The following is an 18455-nucleotide window of genomic DNA, read 5'->3' as shown; positions in this document are numbered from 1 at the left end:
AGGGTCACTGCTGACCCCCGCTCTGGCCTGTGTCTACATGGACAGGTGCCACCAGACCACACAGCCCCGGGGACATCTCCGAAACCTGTGTCTGAATGCCTGGGCGTCCACCCCACCTCAGAGCCATCCTGGCTCTCCCCTGCACCCCAGCCCCCAACCCCAGCCCTCCTGGCCGGCCCACTGGCTCCGCGCAGGCGCTGTTCCTTCCACGCTGGGCACAGGCTGCCGCCCCCGCCTGCTGCCCGCTCAGGCCCCGCCTGGCCTCGGCCCACAGCAGGTCAGCTGCGGGCAGAGGCCAATGGCACCAGCCACTGGCCACGCTGCTGCACAAGCTCCGGGCTGTGACCCAGGCCTCGACCTTAGGTCCCTGGGCGGGGAGGCAGCGAGACTGCCCACGCAGGGTTAGAAAGACGTCTGTGAAGATTTTATTTCCCCATAGTTTCAGGTCAGAAAGAAGCATCTGGTAATAAAAATAACAGCGTTATCTTCGTGGGCACGCTCTGGCGGGAGCCAGCCGCCGCTCCCGTGGTGCCGAGGGTGGGGTGTGGTTCCGGCCGGGAGGTCCGTCTCCCACTATTTACACATTCACAGCAGAGGGTCGGGCCTCCGTCTGGCAGGCGCCGGTCAGGGGGCGGCCGGCTCAACCGGGGGGCAGGAGTGGGACAGGATGTCGCTGTGCTTATAGGCGGCCTCGTCCAGGTCCAGCGCCTTCCGGTTGACCTCCAGCGTCATGCAGCCGCGGTAGAAGGCCGTGACGGGCGCAGCAGTGACCGGCACATCTGGGACAGGGACAGCAGCGCTCAGCCGCCCGCTCACAGGCACTGGGGCCCCAGCCGCCGCCTGGCCTGGCCACAGGCCCCGGGGCAGCCCTGAACACCGGCCGTCAGGCCCCGCGGAGACCCTGCCTTTACCCCAGGAAGAGCCCTGAGCCCATGGCCCTGCGGACCGTGTTTTCTCGGCAAGAGGGGCGGCCTGGCCCCCGCCCGTGCGGGCTGTTTGTGGAAACTGGGTCTTCTTGGCAGCCGCGTCCTACTCACAGTCCATCCCGCCCATCTGCCCCGGGCAGGCGCCTCTGCACTGGGCTGGGCCCTCAGGCATTGGGGGCGCTGGCCCGCCCCAGGGAGGCCTCGCTCAGCCTCACCCCATAAGCTGATCTGGTGAAGGACCGAGGTGGCCTGTCCACCACGCTAGTGCCCTCTTCCTCGAGTCAAAGACCCACTTGGTGTAGGGAGGCTCACGAGCTGGGGCCACTGGGAGCACCCCACCCCCGTGCACCAGCGGGTCCTTACCTGGTAGTCCCCCGACGAAGGTGAGCACCGGTCCCTGCAGGTGCCTCCCAAGCACAGCCAGACGCTCCTGCAGCCCCGCGGGGCTCACCTCGCTCTGGCCCCTGGTGCCGTCCACCTCCAGGGTGGCCTCGCTGTCCCTCACCGAGACCCGTACCACGTGTTCCTGACCGTCACACACCTTGATCTCCATCACCGCCAGGGCGATGCTCTCCACGGCCAGCACCACCAGCTGCGGGGGACAGGCACTGAGCTGCAGGGTGGGGTGCGGGGAGGCGCTGAGCAGTGGGGGTATAAGTTCTGGGTTCTGGGGTCCAGGGGGGCTGTGGGGGTACAAGTTCTTGGCTCTGGGCTTCAGGGGAGGCTGTAGGCTGGGGGGGGGTGGGAGCAGCCCCTGGCTACTGGCCATGGGTGCATATGCTGACTAGAGGTCTGCAGGGGTCCCCACACTGGCCTCCTGGCATCGGGGTGCATGTGCATGTTATGACCGGGCTCGGGGCCTTGAGTCTTTGCTGCTGCTTACACATTTGCTGGCAAGGGTGGGTGGCGGTGCCCCATCATGCTCCCAGGGGGTGGGGTCACACGCAGCCCCCAGGGGCCGGCCAAGCACACAGACCCAAGGCCAGCAGAGGCCGCGGCCGGGACATCTGTGCTGAGCACAGCAGAGTGATGCGGCCGCCCGGAGTCCGGGCACAGCCCGGGTTGCAGACCACCCAGCCTGGGCTGAAAGGCTGGGACGCACAGGCACAGCGGCTTCTGTACCCTGGGAGGGTGCGCGCGCCTGGACTGTGGACCCGAGCGCAGGCTGAGTCTCCGGGCAGGGCCCCTGCTGGCGCCAGCCCCGGGCTGGGCGGACGAGGGCGCCGGCTGCAGCGGCCTCCCGCTTGGGTCACACCTGCCCTGACTGAGCTGCTCTCCGAGAGCAGGACTGGGGGCGCTGAGGGCGCAGAGGTGGGCATCCTGCTGGGGGGTGGGAGCAGCGCTGGGGGAGGGCTATGTGAGGAGGGCCACGCTGCGTAGTGGGGGGCGTGCTGGGGGGCTGCCTGGCCCGTCAGCCTTGGAGAAATGAGGACGGGGACAGGACTTCTAGGCTGGAAGGGTGGGGGCAGCCAGAGCCCCCAGGAGGTGGGGCCCCGCCCCGCGGCAGCAGTGGTACCTGCTTCTTGAGCTTCTTGGTGGAGTGGTAGTCCACCAGGGCCACGGACAGGGCCACGGCATGGTCCTCGGCCACCAGCGCGAGCAGCACCCCCGTGTCAGTGGCGGGGCGGATCCGAGCCACGACCTCTATCTCCCAGGTGGCCTCGGTGCCCAGGTCTGGGGACGTGCGAGCTGCGATGCAGGCCGTGCACCACCGCGCCGTGCAAGCGGGACAGAGGCCAGAGTGAGCGGTGCCCGGCGGGGCCTCGGCCTGGTCAGCGCGTCGAACGAGCCGCCGCCGAGGGAGGACGGAGAAACAGACGCCTCCGGACCCGCATCTCCCCCTCGGTGCCCCTGCCCCAGGCACAGGCCACTGGGCCTGGGGTCCCAGACCTCAGTGTCCACAGGACGTGCTCTCACGGCCTCCCTGTGAGGCTGGATGCGCAGTCTCGGCCCCCAGGGCAGCGGCCTGGGAGCTGACCCGGTTCCCCTGACCCAGGGCTTTGCACTCAGGGGCATCTGACCCTGAGCGTCAAGGGCAAGCAGCACACGCACCCGGGCCGTGTCCACCCCTCTGCCCTTTCTCTGTGCTGGGCCCACAGGGCTTGAGGCCCCCTAGGGCGTGTGTGCAGGGTGAGCCGGGGCGCCTGGCTGCCTGTGCTCCTGCCAGCACTCGGCCCCGCCGCGTCCCCGCCCCGCGTGGGCCCTCTGCCCGCTGTGAGCTGGCTGTGCGCGCCGCGTGTGGATGCGGGCAGCCGGCGGTGAGCAGCGGCGGAGAGCCGGAGCGCTCTGGGGGCCGTGGGCAGAGGGGAAGTGGGGGATGGCGGTGACCCTCAGGGCCTTGACCTGCGCAGTCCCTGTGTGGGGCGGACATGAGCGCACAGCTCAGGATCTCAAAAGGCCCACTGGGTCCCTGCAAGAACCTCTGGCGCCGCAGACTGTCTCATCGCAGAGGCACGACCGGACAGTGCAGAGACTGGGCACAGGCTGTGGGCAACCAGGGCGCGGGCCCATGGGACACGGGGGCGCAGGCTGGGAGGGCGCCTGGCTCCCCAGGACAGAGGGGCAGTCTGGCTCCTCGTGCCCTGTGGTGCCGCATGGGCAACGGCAGCGCTGAGGGGGCGGGGCTGGGATGGTGGCCTGGGCAGTGGCTGAGGTGGCCGTGCCAGGCTGGGCAGGAGCAGGCGACGGAAAGGGGGGAGGAGCAGCCACAGAGCCCCCCGCGCCAGGAGCCCTGGGAAGAGCTCTGGATGGCTCTGGCCGCCAGCTCACCACCCGGTCTCGGGCAGTGGACACGGGGCTGAGGGGTGTGCGAGGGGCAGCAGGCGCTCAGGGCGGGGGCACGGTCCGGGCTCTGCCGGCCCAGGGCGTGGAGGAGCTGGTGGGCCCTGTTCTAGGAAGCCTGGGCTCCTGCTTTACCGAGGCCAAGGCCTCTGCACTTGGGTCAGGGATGGACGCTGCCTCACTCCCGCCCGGCCCAGCCTCACAGCCACACCCTGCTATGGCTCTCGAGGCCAGGAGGGCAAGTGCTCACCCCTTTCCTGCCCCAGGGAGGAGAAAGCCCCCCAGGCTTGGTCCTCATGGAAACCCAGGCGCCAGCAGCCGCCCCGGTGGCCCAACCAGCTCTGTCCTCTCCAGTCCCAGCCCCTTGGGAGCCTCCCTGACTCCTCGCACAGAGCGGCGCCCCGTCCTGGGTCTGCCCGCGGGAGCCCGGCCCCGCCCACACGGCCCCCAGCGCTCCGTCCCGGGTGCCCCCCACGCCCCCACGCTCACCGTAGGCCAGGCTGTAGAAGGCAAGGCCGCGGCCGGGGTAGAAGGAGCCGCGCTCGGCCGCTGACAGGCACTGCATCTTCCCGTTCACCCTGACGGTCTCCTGGATGGAGCCGTCCTCCCCGTTCACCCAGTTCCAGCTCCGCATGCAGCCGTCCAGGCGGGGGTTCATCTGCAAGGCAGAGCCACTGCCAGGCGCCCACGGCACCGCCACGGCGAGCCCGGGCTCAGGGGACCTTGTGCCTGTCCTGGGAGGCCGCCTGCGCTGCCGCCCCCTCCTGCCACGTGGCTGACCCCAGGACACTCGTGATCGAGGGGTGCTGGCTCCACTTGGGGGGAGGAAACACTGTGTAGAGGTGGTGCTGGCACCTTACCTGGCACCAAAATGCCCTTGAGACACGTGGGCTGGACTGAGGCCAGTGGGCAGTGCACTTCCTACCCGGCCACCCAGTGGTGACCTCAGTCTGTGCGGGCAGAGCACATGGCGGGCTCCCTGGTGCCCGCAGCCCCTTCCTGGCACTCGAGGAGGGACCCTAACCAGGGCCGGACCCTGGCTGCTGGCCCAGGCTGGGAGATGGTGGGGAGGAGCCCTGCCCCCACAGGCCGCCCGCCGCAGGAACCCGGCAGGCTAAGCCCCACGGTCCTTGGGGCGTCCGTCCAGAGCTCCTTGTTCTTTTGTTAAAGAATAATTTCGTTGCATTTTATCTCCACTGCAAATTAGACATTTTATCGTCAATTGAGACAAAAATGCAGATGAAAGCTCAGAGGGTCTCACGAAAGAGTGGGCGAGGCCCACTGTCCAGGTTCCCGCGGCCTGCTGAGGCGCTGCCCACAGCTGTGGGGTCCCCGACTTACGGGCTGGACCAGGTCCTTCTCCTTGAAGGGGAGGCCGCCCACGGTCAGGTTCAGGTGGTAGAGCCCCCGCTCCAGCTGGAACAGGTCCCCCGACACGGCGATCTTCATCACAGCGTCCTTGTTCACCTTCACTACCAGGCTCCGCTCCAGCTCCTCCACGGAGATCTGCAAGCCGGCGCTGTGAGCCAGGGCTGCTGCGAGACGCGGCCCGCCTCGCCCAGATGCCCCTCGGGAGACGCGCTGGCCCCACAGGCCCCAGTGGGCCCCGTGATGCCTCCCACCTCCTGCCCTGGATATCCTCTGGGCCCCACAGGGTGCTGCCGCCAAGGGGCCCTCTGGTGCCCCGCCCCCCACCTGCACAGCCCTGGCTCCGTGCGCCCTCGCCGGCGCCAGCAGGCAGGACACGCCATGGCCCCAGGTCCCGGCGCCCTTACTGTCTGCCACCTGCCGTGGCTGATGACGGGCCCGCTGCTGGTGACGCGGCCCACGCCCTGGTACCGCAGCTGCAGCTCCAGCCGGCCGGCCCGCAGGCCCAGCACGATCCAGGTGCTGTCCTGGTGGCCTCCGGCAAAGAAGAGGACCCCTTCAGGGTCAAAGGTCCTGAAGTCGAACTCTGCCACGAGTCTGTGGGCACAAACACACCCGTTGTCCCAGGCTGTAGCGCCGCCTGCCAGGGTGCAGCTCAGCAGGCCGGCCCCCCAGGTCTCTCTCCAGAGGCCCCAGGGTGCTTGGGACAGGACCCCAGACCCAGCCTGGGAACCGCACCAGGCGCCGCTGGGCTGGACAGTGGGGCGCCCTCCAGGGGGGCGGCTGGCGGGAACAGGATGCCCAAGCTGAGGCTGCCCCAACCCCGAGCCGCCCCCACCTGGTGGGCTGCAGCCGCTTGAAGCGCAGGCGGATCACGGGCGTCCCGCTGAACATGCGGCCCAGGTACAAGGACTTCACACTCTTGGCCACGTTGAAAGGCACGCAGGGCAGAATGTCCTGTAGGGAGGGGCAGGGCATGGGGGCAGCCCGCCGGCCAGCGCCTGTTCTCCTGCCCCGCCTCGCTGCCGCCCAGCCCACCCCTGCCGCGCCCCGCAGGCCGTTCCCAGGGAGGCTTCCGGGGCCCGGCCAGGCTCGGCGGCCCCCAGCCGGCACCGGTCCCCCTCCCCGCTGACCCCCTTTGCTTGTTAAGTCGCCCAGCATTTAGACCCATGGGCGCACAGAGGAAGAGGCGGCGACGGCACCACTATAAAATAAATAGGACCCGGGGCCTTGAAGGCTGTTGTTTCTCGAAAGTTCGGTGCCCTGCACCGCAGCTTCTCCACGCCGGTGGGCCGGCGGGCGTGGACAGCTGCGGGGGTGGGGGGCGCTCGAGGACAGCCGCGGGGGGCCCGCTGGCCCCACCCACGCCCGGGCCGCTACCTCGCAGGTGTTCATGTCCTCCGCCAGCTTGAGGCCCCCGCGGCCGTCGCAGTGGCAGGTGTAGCTCCCCGGCGCGTTGACGCAGGCCTGCTCGCAGCGTCCCTCCGCGCACTCGTCCACATCTGCGCCAGGGGAGAGCCCGGCAGCTGAGGGGGCAGGGGCAGGGGCAGCGCCCCTCCTCTGCCGGCTCCTCAGCCCCTCCCCTCTGCTCATGGAGGGCGCAGCTACCGCCAGCAGGAGGATGGAAAGAGCCTCTCCCTTCTGCGCCCCGGCCCAGCTGGCACTCAGGAAGGTCAGCGCGCCCAGCCCCACAGAGGCCAACGGCTCGCGCGGCGCAGGGGAGCCGGTGTCCAGCAGGCGGCCTGCGGGCCAGGCACACGTGCGGGCGCAGGAGGCCTCCTGCCGCGCTCTGGGGCCCGGGACTGCCCTCCAGGCCCTGCCGCCTGGCACTGTTCTGCCACCCGGGTGGCACTGCACGGTGGGGGTCGCGGCGCCTACCTCGGCAGGCCTTCTCCCGGGCGCTGAATGTGAACCCCGCGTCGCACAGACAGGAGTAGGAGCCGGGTAGGTTCCCGCAGCGCGCCGCCCCGCAGGCCCCAGGGTCTGCGCACTCGTCCACATCTGGGGAGAGGCAGGGGTGCAGCTGCAGGGGGACGGGGCCGCCACACCCACACCCAGGCCTGTGGCTGCAGGGGTCTCACTGTCTCCGCTCGGGGAGGGGCACTGGCCCCCCAAGTCCCCGCGACCGGCCTCCTCCTGCCTGTGCCCCTGGGTCCTGGACTCGTGGCGCCAGGCCCGCAGCAGGGCAAGCAGGCGCTTCTGAGAAGGTCTGGCTAGGAGGTGGACAGCAGACACCAGCGGGCACCGACACCAGGGACACGGTCGCACACACACGTGATCGCCTGCTGTCCCTGGGGCCCTTTGCACTAAAGTCTGCTGACCTCTGAGCGCCCCGGCATCGCGGGGCGCCCCAGCCTTGCCTCCCTCCCTGGCAGGCGGCTGAGCCTGCCTCCTCTGCTGCCCTGGAAACCCTGAGTGTCAAGACCCACGTCCTGCAGGCCGGCAGTTCCCTTCACCAGCTTCCTCGGCCCTGGGGTCCCGCAGGAAGGAAGGCCCAGGCACGGTGGGTGGCTGGCGGGGCAGGGCCTCTGACAGAGAGGGCAGGGTGCCCCAGCAGGGCTGAGGTGGAGGAAAGCTCCCTTGCAAGGCGGGGCTGCCCCTTGTTGGCCTGGGGATGCCCAGGAGGACCCCCGGGGAGCGCTGGGGCAAGGGCCTCAGGAAACCCCCTGGCCTGTGGAAGCAGAGGCAAGAGGGGCTGAGTAGACCTCTCAGGAGGCGGGCTGCAGCTGGGGGCCTGGGTCTGCAGTCCCGCTGGTGACCTCTGCAGATATTGGGGCTTCTGGGGGCCCGGACTCTGTTGCCTGGGGGGCGGCAGGAGGCTTGGCAGCCCTGAGTCTCCAGTGCAGGGTCAGCTCCTCGTGCGCCCACATGCCCGGGCCTGTGCTGCCCGCTAGCACCCTCCCACCGCCTTCCCTCTGCCCAGAACCCGGGGAGTGAGCATGTAGGTCGGGGCAATTCAGCCCAAGGGGAAAAAAGGGGTGGGGTGGAGGGGGTAAGGCAGGGGGCGGGGTGCGGAGGGTGGGTCGGGGCATCGCCCGCTTGTCTCACCTTGGCAGGTGCGGCCATCAGCCAGCAGCGTGTAGCCGCTGTAGCAGGCACAGTGGAAGCTGCCAGGCCGGTTGTAGCATATCTGCGTGCAGCCTCCATTCTGCTGGCCACACTCGTTGACGTCTGGGTGCGGGACACAGAGGGCTGGGGAGCCGTGGGCGACACCCACCCCCTGGGGCAGGAGGCGGTGTCTGCAGTGACCATCGCCCCCACCCTTAGGTGTGGACAGAGGGTAGGGGGTCCTCACGGCGACCTGGTGAGGACCAGGGGCTGAGCCGGCCGCACCCCAGGACAGCCCGCCGGGAGGTCCTCCTGACTCGACGGGAGCAGGCCCCAGCTCTGTGGCCCTGGTGGATGGTGAGCCGGGGAGGGGACAGGACCCTGCTGTCCTGCAGGGCCCAGGTGCCCGCGCTCACCTCTGTCACAGAGCCGCCCCCCCCAGCCGGCTCTGCACTGGCAGTAGAAGTTGCCCATGAGGTCCTGGCAGAGCAGGGTGCCCTCCCTGTCGCAGGGGTTCGGGGAGCACTGGTCGGGCAGGTCTGGGGGGAAAGAAGGAGAGTCCTGAAGCCCCCAGAGGCTGAGGAAGTGCAGGAGGGCCCTGGCACCCTCAGGGCCCGCTGCCCGCCCACGGCCGTCTCCCCTGGTCAGGACCCAGGGCAGGGTACAGGCTGGCCAGGCTCGGGCTGCTTCCAGCAGGCCCGGGACAGCGTGTGGGGAGCAGCCGTAGGCCCATCACGCCAGGGGGGCCGGGATAGGCCCTGGGAGAGGGTGGAGTGAGGAGCCCCAGAGCCCCCGGGGCTGACCCAAAGCCTTCCTGGCGGAGGAGCATGACCCTAACCCGCGGGCCTCTCCGCCTTCCTGGCCAGGTCTGCTGACCCCAAACTCCCGACCCGCCAGCTCTCGCCAACATTCCTTCTGCAGTCTTGGCTGCTGGGGAGCACGGCCCCTCCTTTTCCAGAAATCTGCCTGTGCGGGAGGGAGCCGGCCCAGGCGGCCAGGAAGCCTGAGGCAGCGCCCAGCTCCCATGGGCAGCACCCGCCCAAGCCAGTTTTCTCGGGGTGCCACACTCACTACACTCACTACACTCACTACACCCCTGGTCAGGGGCCCTGACGGGCTCCCTACACAGCTGAGCTCAGCCTGGGGAGGCCCTGCAGAGAGGGGCCTGGACGCAGAGCTGCCCTGGAGCTCCAGACTCTCCCTGGGGGGGGGGGGGTGGGCTGGGTGCAGGCTCAGGAAGGGCGGGGCCTGCAGACCCTGGGGCAGTGCCGGGGTGCTGAGGGTCCCCCAAGGTGCCCCTGTGGCTTTGCGCTCAGCGGGTCCCCACTGTCTCCCTCTCCGTGCCTGCCGACACTTGGCCCCGGGGCCTGCCCTTCCTCCCTGTCCTTCCAGGCTGCACACCGGCTCTTCCAGCTGCTGGGCGGCACGGGCCAGGTGCGCCCCAGCGCTGGGCAGGCTGACTGGCCAGACAGGATGGCCTGCCCTGCCCGCCCCCGGCTCACCCTGCCTGTGCTGTGCTCACTGACAAGGACAAACCCGCTTCTCCAGCAGGCCCAGGGGGCTCAGGGCAGGCTCTGCTGTCTGGGCAGACTGTGCCCATGGGCTGTCAAGAGGCCCGCTAGGCCAGGTGGCCTGGCAGGGCAGGGCAGGGTAGGGCAGCCACCCACCTCCCTCCAGGTCGGCCTTCCAGGTCTTGCCAAAATGCATTTGCCCAAAAAAGAAAGTGGGGTGAACAGGGGCCGGTGCAGGAGTCCCCAGGCCCTCAGAAGGCGGGTCGTCCAGGCCCTCGGGGAGAAGCGAGCCTGGGGTTCCCAGGTCTGCAGGAGCAGGAGGAGACACTTACTTTGAACGCAGGAGACAAAGTTGGGGTTCCTGGTGTATGGGGAGCCATGCTTGGTGATACAATCTGCAAGAGGGGAGCACGTGGGCTGGTTGGATGTGGCCCCAGCAACGACCCTCGCGGCGTCACTCAGAGCACCCCCCGGGCACCCGGAGACCCTCTAGGCGGCGCCTGGGGGTCACGGCCCACGCCAAGGCAGGCGCCCGACCTGCAACACCGCCTGCTGACCGCCGGCCTGCCCAGGGAGCCCCCTCCTGGCCAGCCAGCCTCGGCAGGGACCGCGACCAGGCCTGTGCTGAACACGTGGGCATCCTGGACGCCTGGGCCGGCTCGCGGGTGACTGCCACCCTGTGCCTCTGGAAACACACCGAGGTGGCAGGGGGGAGCCTGGAGCTGCCGGCCCCTTTCTCAGGCCCGCCCAGCCCCTCTGCTTGTTGCAAAGGGGACCCCGAACATGCTGCCTCGGAGAGGCACAGACCCAGGGAAGGTGCCGGAGGCCCTTCCCGCAGTGGGGGCAAGGCGGGCACGGCGCCTGTCTGAGCCGCTACACCCAGAGCCTGCAGCTGCTTCAGGTGGGGCAGGGCAGTTCCGGGGAGCAGGCCCTCCGGGCACATCTGGGCACCGGGGCCAGGCCGTGAGGGGTGACCGCAGCGGCTGCTCCAGCGTGTGACCCTCAGCCCCCGCATAGATCTGACCCCCAGGGGAACAGCGAGGACTCACCTAGGTAGCGAGGGTAGAAATACTCCTGCGGAGAGAGAAAAAGAAAAAGCAGCTTGCCAGGCGGCCGAGGCACCAGAGACCAGGGCCTCCTGCTTCTTCCCCGGAGAGAAACGGCTCGGGGGCTGGGGTCTGACCCGCACTGCAGCTTCGCTTCCTGGAGGCTGAGCGCAGGCCCTCGAGGCCGCCCAGGGGCCACAGGAAGGACAGCGGGCCATGGCCTCCCCTCCGCGGCCAGCTCAGCGCCTGGGGAGGGCGGACGCGGGTCTGCTGCTGGCTCTGGGAGGGAGCGGCACTGGGGAGCAGGGGCTCCCGTCCGTCCGCGGCAGGCCCGGGGCGCTGGCCGGCTCCGCACCCTCCCTGGCCGCGGGAGGAGGCCTTGAAGACAGGCTGGAGCGGGGGCCCGCACAGCGGTCAGGAGCGCGTCCCGGCGGGCACAGCGCCCTGGCTCCGTCTTCACATGAGAAACCGTCTCCTTAAGCCATGGCTGTTTGCTGCTCTCCAGTATCCAGACAAATGCCTGGTCCCTGAATTTGACAAACCAAATGAAACTGACCACCTGCAAGCTTTCCCGACGACGGCGCCCGGCACCAGGGCAGCCAGGGAAGGGCCCCGGAGTCATGGGGCACCGCCCCAGGGGCACCTGGCACCCCAGGTCACAGAAGGTCTTGGGAACGCGCAGGAAGCGCCAGCATGGTCCACAAAGTATCTCTGTTGTCAAGGACACCGTGGCTCTGCGCTGTGGACTGTGTCTCTCCTTGGGGAGACGGTTCTCTCCTTGGGGAGCACTGTGCCACGCCCCCAGTTCTCATCTTTGTATTTCTTTATTCTCAAATCGTTCTACCTAATCGCATCTGTAGCCCGAATTTTATAAAGCGCACGTGGAAAGGCCCGTCTTGCAGACCCCACTGCCGCGGGCTGACCCGTCCTGCTGCTCAGCATGGTCCGCGGGGCTCTCCAGGCCCTGCTGGCTCACAAGTCCACAGGGGGGCCGGGACCCTGGAGGCCGGGACCCTGGAGGCACAGCAGACGCTCAGCAGACCGGACTCGAGTCACGTACAGCCCACTTGGGTGGGGGTGAGGCCAGAGCGGGGCCAGGGTGCTGGAGTGGGGCCCAGGTGAGGCTGGGGTGGGGCTGGAGCTGGGGCTGGTGCAGGGGTAGGGGCTGGCCCTGTCCAGTGTCTGTCCGGGAGGCCATCCCCACCGCAGGACAGAGGTGTGGGCGGCACCTAGGCCTCGGGTCACTCTGGCCAGGCTGTGGGCAGACTGAATGAGTCGACAGAGGCCCCCTGGGCCACTGCAGGCAGTCAGCAGAAAGTAGGGCGGCCATGTGGGCACGCAGGGCCGGTGCCCCTCACCCAGGCTCTGAGCAGGGCCTGGCACTGACTTCTTGTGGGCAAGAGAGGATGGAGGCCAGCAGGACAGGAGAAGGGTCCGGCGGCCACGTCAGCCTATGGGCAGTGGCGGGGCGCCCTGCTGCCCGGCGGGTAAGAGCATTAGCTTCCTAAATGGCGTTTTGTTCCTCATAACAAAGGGGACTTTGAGGACTTCTCAAGCTGTCTTGGGATTTCCTCCCGCAGGTATGGAGCCCTGGCAGGAGGACGCGCTCACTGGGAGGACGTGCTCGCTGGCTGGCCAGGCACCACGCTGCCTCAGGGCAACCCTGGCCTCCGGTGCGCGGGGCCGTGTGGCTGTGTCAGCGTGTGAGTCTGGGTGGGCAGTACTGGGCAGCTGCGCTGGGGCAGGGCGGGGGTGCTTGCAGGCCAGGGGCTGGCACTGTGGAGGCGGGTCACTGGGGTGGTGAGGGCCCTCCTCACCTTCCTCACCCCCGTCCTGGAGCCCCATTTCTGCCCCATGAGCTGCCTCAGGTGACCCCAACAGCACCTGGGGCATGGGGCAGGTGTGTTGAGGGGCAGATGCGACTGGCAGCAGGTGTGGGGGTATTGAGGCCGCCCAGGAACAAGCCGTGCCCACGCAGGGGTTCCTCACCCCTGTGGGAGCCGGGGCAGCAGGAGTGGGTAGCGGAGGTGAGCGAGACTTGGGGGAGATACAGAGGGAACAGAGGGACGAGCAGTGAGAGGCAGGCTGCGGGGCCCCGGGGAGCAGCATCAGGGCTGGGCAGGCACCTGGCTGGGTGCCCGCGGGAGTCGGGCCCATGGCCGGGGTGGCTGGGGCAATGGGGCTGGTGCCTGCCCCGGGCGGGGGGGGTTCTGGCTGGAGTGCGTCCCCTCCCTGCCTGGAGTCTGCCTGCTGTAAGGGCCTGGGAAGAGCCTCCAGAGGAGCTCAGAAGCCTGCAGAGGGGAGACAGGTGGGCCTGGTTCCCCGAATCAGCAGGAGGAGGTGCGAGAGGAAGGGCCGCAGGGGCAGGAAGGCAGCTAGGCTAGCGCTGCTGGGCTCTGCAGGGAGGGCCACAGGCCGCCCAGACTCCCTGGGGCCAAGCCAAGTGGGGAGCCCTCCTCCTGCTCAGGTGTGTGCTTGATCGCGGGGGAGGGGTGCGGCTGGCAGCGCGGAATGGCTCTGAGCCCGTCCTGCTGCCCCTGCCAAAGAGAAAGACAGGCAGGCTCGGAGAGGTGGGGATTAAGCGGGCAGAGGGTGGCCCCCACCCCGTGCCAACGAACGCTCCCGGCAGTTCCGGAGTGCACGGCCAGGTGGGGGGTGCTTCCCAGTGCCTCCAGCCCTGGGGCGGCTGCAGGAGAGAGCGGTGGGGTCATGGGCCAAGCGAGGTGTGACCGTGGCTGAGCCCTCACACTGACCGGCCAGGTGCAGGAGGAAAGCCCACAAATGTCCTCAGGATGAGGTCGGGGACCCCCAGAAAGCCAGCTCTGGAGCTGCTCCTCCCGCAGGAGGCCCCTTCGGCCCGGTCTGGGTCACTAAGCCAGGCCCACGCCCTGCTGGACAGCAGCCCAGCCACACACGGAGGGCAAATGGCCACATGTCAAAGGCAAGGAAGGAAGCTTCTCGAGAGAAGACATGTTTCCCGGCGGAGGAAGCAACTGCCACAGTCACAGCAGTGTCACCTTCAGAGGCGCTGCTGTTAGGATGTGGCCTCGGCACTGACAGTGCCCGACAGTGTCCAGCCAGGGCATCCGGGATCGCCCATGGCGGGGAGAGGGGCGGAAAATACAGACGAGGAGGAGAGACGCTCACCCGCGAACCCTGACCCTGGCCTTGACCCCCGCCCTGACCCCGGCCCGGCTCCTCCCAGCATGCCATGCTGTCTCCGCCAGCTGGAGGGGCAGGGCAGGGTCAGCCAACCGCGAGGGAGACATGGCAGCGGCTGGTCGCACTGGAAGGTGAGGGGGAAGGAAAATACGCAATTCTTGTCTGGGGTGGGTAGGGCAGGAGGACAGGGTTCTGGGAACAGGAGCTCATGAACTCTGGGGAGGGGTGGAGGCAGCTGTGCAGGGGTGCGAGCTGGGGGCCGGCCGTGCACCCAGCTAAGGTGCAGGCGGCTAAGGTGCAGGCGTCCTGGGGTGCACAGCTGCATGCGCAGCTGAGAACAGCTCCGGGGGGCTGGGCCCTGCCCCCGGCTTTCCTTTCATCAGGTTCCATCTGCAGCAAAATCACAGTCAAGACACAAAAGCCCAGATATCTGGGCAGGGACGTCCACCCTGGGCTGAGCGTCCGTGGGAACCGCAGCATCAGCCGGACGGGAGAATTCAGGTCTGTCCTGGGAGAGGGGACAGTGGGGTCGGCAGGGCCCCTGGTGCTCCGTGGCCTTGTCACCTGCAAGCCCCACCCTCACTCCTGTGGGCACCGCGTTTCTGGTCAGGGCGGGGGTGGGCCTGTCCACAGTGGGGGTGCGGGGGGTGGGGCTGCCCCAGGTCCCCCCTCCCCGGCAGGCCCTGGGGGCTCACCATGGGGCACCACCGTGCTGCCCTGGGGGGCCTGGGAGGCTGAGGGCAGTGTCCCCGCAACCCTGGCAGCAGCGCGCAGGACAGCCCACGTGTTAAAGCTTGTTTCAGGAAGGTGACCCAGAGGGACCTTCCCGTGGCTCAGATGCACCAAAACAAAGCCCGAGTCCTTTCCTGCGCAGCCCGAGGATTTCCTTAAAAGAAAAACTGCAGCCGGCAGCCGCGTGCAGCTGCCCCACCCGGTGTCCAGCACTTTCTACCTGACGGGGTTTGGCTGGGAGGCCGCCCGGCGAGCCCAGCATCCCAAGGGCGCCTGCCCAGCGCTGGCTTCCGCAGGCCGGGCGCTGTCCCTGGGCTGCCGCGCCCGGGCAGGGGACCGGCCCCCCCACCCCGGCTGCACCCTCGCTCTTCCCCAGGCGCGCCTGCACCCCTCGGGCTCGCCCCTGCCTTCCCCTCCTGCTCCAGGCTCCCGCTCAGGGGGTCCGGCCAGCGGCCAGCCCCGGGCACTCCTGGCGGGAGGCGGTCGGTGCACGGCCTCGGGCCCTGCCTCCCCTCCCCTGCGGCGCAGGCGGGGGTCACCGGGAGGACAGGGGCGCACCGGGCTGGGGGCGCCCAGAGCGGGGCCCTTTCACAGACCCCGAGGGCGCAGATCCCGGCATTGGGGTGACCGGCCCCAGGCCCCGGCGACCTGCGAGGAATGTGGGATCCGCTCCCCAGGGGCGGGGCGCCCGGCCCTCGGCGCTCACCGTCTCGGGGTCGTTCTCGAACACCTCGCGGGCCTCCTCGCGGCTGCACAGCTCCTCGACGCACTCCCGCTCCAGGTGGCCCTGCTTGGCCTCCTCGAAGACCTGGTAGGCGCGGCGCTGCCTGGGCCGCAGGAACTGCGCCGCCTCGCGCGCCCGCAGCATCACGGCTGCCCGCGGGGGGGGGGGGGGGACGGTCAGCCGGCCGGGCGCTCGGCGGGCCGGTGCGGGACGGAGCGGGCCGCGCTCCCCGGGCCCCCCGCGCTCCCCGGGCCCCCCGCGCCCCCCGCCCGCCCCGCGCCCCCCGCCCGCCCCGCGCGCCCCGCGCGCACTCACCGGGCGCCGCCTCGCCGGCCAGCAGCAGCAGCAGCAGCAGCAGCAGCAGCAGCGCGGCGCGCGGGGCGGGCGGCATGGCGGGCGGCGGGCGCGGGGCCGGGCCGCGGGGCCGGGAGCGCGCCGTCAGTGCGCCCGGGGGGCCGGGGCGGGCCGCGGGCGCCGCGGGGCGGAGGCGCCGGTCATCCCGCGCGGGCGGCGCTGAAGGTCACATCCCGCCGGCGGCGGCTCTGCGCTCCGGGCCGGCCGGCGGGGGCGGGCGCGGGCGGGGCCGGGCCGGGCCGGCGGCTGGGGCGGCGCCGGGCGGGCGGGGCGCGGCTCCCCGGCCGCCTGCCAGGATCAAAGGCTGGCGGGGCGCCCCGCGCAGGCCCGGCCCCCGCGCCCGGCGCGGCCCGAGAGGCGCGGCCGTCTGCGCGGGCGGAGGGCCGGGCGCGGACCCGGCGGACACGGCAGGGCCTCTCGGGGGAGCCCCGCGCGGCGTCCGGACACTCCGAACCCCCAAAGGAAGGAGGAACAGGCCAGTGGGAACCCCGCGGGCAGCGTCCGCGCTCCCGCCCCCGCAGCTGCCGCGGCGCCCCCCGGGGACCCCGCCAGAGCGGCCGGCGCGGGCCAGAGCGCAGCCCGCGGGTCGCGGCAAACCAAGCCCTGGGGCGGGGCCCCCAAACAGCCCGGCTGCCGTCAGGGGTGGAGCTGCGCCCCCAGGCCTGCCAGGTCCCGGCTGGCGCTGGCAGAGCCCTGGGGCTCCTGGGGTCCGGCCTGAGCGTCCAGGCCCGGCTGGGCGTGGCAGGTCCAGCGGGAGCTTCAAAGGGGGCGGCGCGGTGAGCGGGCCTGGGCCTGGGCTCCCTGCTGGGCCCGGCAGCCCGAGCCCCGGGATGGAAGCGCCCCCCTCGCGTGCCCGCGCGCGGCCGCGGCTGAGCTTCCAGGGCGTCTGGGGGTCAAAGCCCCGGGGGCCTTACGCCCCGCAGACGGGGCCGCCCTGCGCGCTGTGCTGGGCGCGGCCTCTGCACCTGCCGCCGCGGCCCCGCTGCGGGACGGGAGCTCCGGGAGGCGGGCCGGGCCCTGCGGCTCCCCCAGGCCCTGTCCAGGCTGTGGCCCTCCGTGCCCCTCTCCCCAGCCCAGGCCCTGCTTCCCAGCCCCTTATCTAGTGCATGTTTTTCTCACTGCTCTGGGTAGAGCTTCTGGAGCCCTGAGGCGTAGTGGAGGCAGGGCACCTCCTAGCTGAGGCCCGCAGGATTCTGTGGGCTGGGGGGGGGGTGTGGCTCCTGCTGGGGGGCCCTCCACACCCAGATGCATAGCGTCTCCTCTCCCACACCCAGGCCAGCTGCCTCCGTGGCTGAGGCCCACAGGACAGAGGTGGCAGCCGGTCATGTTGCGTAATCGCACGTGTGACTTGAAGCTCCGCTCCTCGACTTGCTGGGCACGAGTCCAGGGTGGTCTGCAGGACGAGCTGGACTGGGGGTCCCTGTGGGTCAGGCTGCCCCCCATGCTCTGTCTGCAGCCTGATGCCCCCAGGCAAGCGCTGCTCCTCCTCCACAGTTGCTCCTTCTGCCCTCTTATCTCTAAGTCTGAAGAGATGTTGAAATATGTTGGGCAGAAGCATCTGGGTGGCTTCCAGGTGGCAACGGCATTCGGCAGGAATATGGGGTGCCGCCGGGAGAGGGAGGCGGAGCAAGCCTGGGCCTCCCCCGCCAGCCAAGGAAAGCACCGCCAAGAACTCCTGGTTCTGTTTGCTTGACCTGATAAGTTTGCTAAATTGTGCCTTTTTCAGCACAGGTGCAAGAGCAGAGTTTTCCTTCTGAGCTGCTTCCTTTCCTCTTCCTTAGTGGTGCCTTTCCCAAGCCAGAAGTCTTAAATTTGTACGACATGTCGCGTATCAGGCTCCTTCTTTCACGCTCAGGCATCCTTGCTTACTCCAAGGTTGCAAGATTTTCTCCCAGTCCTGGGCTATGATCCATTTTGAGTTCGTTTTTCGTGTAGTGCGAGTCAGGGGTCGACGCTGCTTTTCTGCCGCGTGAGCATATGGCGTTGTCTCAGTGCCTCCTGCTGAGGAGCCGCCCCGTCTCGTCATGTTGCCTCCGCGCGTTGGTGAAGATGAAGTGAGCGTATATGTGCACACCTACTAATATGTAAATACACAACAGACATTTTAATATTATGCTTGTACCCTGGGACCCTGCCAGACTGATGTATTAATCCTGGTGGTTGTCTCATTTTGAATAGGTGTTGATTCTTTTTTTTTTTTTTAAGATTTATTTATTTATTTATCCAAGCACTGGGCACAGTCAGAAGCGCGGGAGGGTGAGAGAATTCACCAGAGCCAGAGCGGGGAACAGAACAGGCAGAAGGACCGAAGGACACTGCTGAGGGGAGCAGCGGGCGCGGCAGGAGAGGTCTGTCGTACCATGTGGGACCCTCGCTGGCGGCTGGGGATTGAACCCGCGCTGCAGAGGCTGCGGGCCGCTTCGCAGCCCAGCGCTCAACCACTGTGCCACCAGGGGAGGCCTATAGGTGTTGATTCTTATCAAGTGTTTTTTTCCTACTAAATAGATGAGTTTGTCATTTTTCATCTTTGGTCCATTAACATGTTACATGTAACATGACTACATGGAATGATTTTCAAATATTGAACCAACCTTGCATTCTGTTCCATAGAAAATGATTCTTTGTATATATTGTTGATTTCTACATATTAATGTTTTTGTTAAAAATTTTGCATCTCCAGGGCCTCCCCGGTGGCGCAGCGGTTGAGCGCTGGGTTGTGAAGCTGCCTGCGGCCTCTGCAGCGCGGGTTTGATCCCCGGCCGTCGGGTGAGGGTCCCACATGGTGTGCAGACCTCTCCTGCCG

General features: G+C 68.8%; 1 protein-coding gene across 1 annotated transcript; it reads right to left on the bottom strand.

Annotated features, from left to right (window-relative positions):
* Positions 1-403: 403 nt before the first annotated feature.
* Positions 404-15442, bottom strand: GAS6 (growth arrest specific 6). The gene is made up of 14 exons (XM_037528663.2): positions 15281-15442; positions 10684-10708; positions 9967-10029; positions 8540-8662; positions 8124-8246; positions 6954-7076; positions 6456-6577; positions 5914-6032; positions 5483-5672; positions 5049-5213; positions 4197-4365; positions 2443-2615; positions 1290-1518; positions 404-779 (listed from the first exon to the last, which is right to left on the bottom strand). The coding sequence occupies exons 1-14, from the start codon at positions 15440-15442 to the stop codon at positions 625-627; spliced, it is 1941 nt and encodes a 646-aa protein (XP_037384560.1). The 3' UTR covers positions 404-624.
* Between the last annotated feature and the right edge of the window lie 3013 nt (positions 15443-18455).

Source organism: Talpa occidentalis, unplaced genomic scaffold (genome assembly GCF_014898055.3).
Source record: "Talpa occidentalis isolate TD23 unplaced genomic scaffold, MPIMG_talOcc4v2.1 talOcc4.5, whole genome shotgun sequence".
Classification (NCBI taxonomy): Eukaryota; Metazoa; Chordata; class Mammalia; order Eulipotyphla; family Talpidae; genus Talpa; species Talpa occidentalis.
The sequence above is the reverse complement of the archived record's forward strand: the minus strand, read 5'-3'. Positions and strand labels throughout refer to the sequence as shown.

What these genes read in the sequence shown, in the direction of transcription:
- GAS6 (XM_037528663.2), bottom strand. Translation starts at nt 15,442, where the DNA reads ATGCTGCGGGCGCGCGAGGCGGCGCAGTTCCTGCGGCCCAGGCAGCGC. An exon ending in TGATGGCCGCACCTGCCAAG is followed by an intron (nt 7,077 to 8,123) that starts GTGAGACAAGCG and finishes GCCTCTCCCCAG; the next exon opens with ATGTGGACGAGTGCGCAGAC. An exon ending in GCCACGGCAGGTGGCAGACA is followed by an intron (nt 5,214 to 5,482) that starts GTAAGGGCGCCG and finishes GCCGGCTTGCAG; the next exon opens with ATCTCCGTGGAGGAGCTGGA.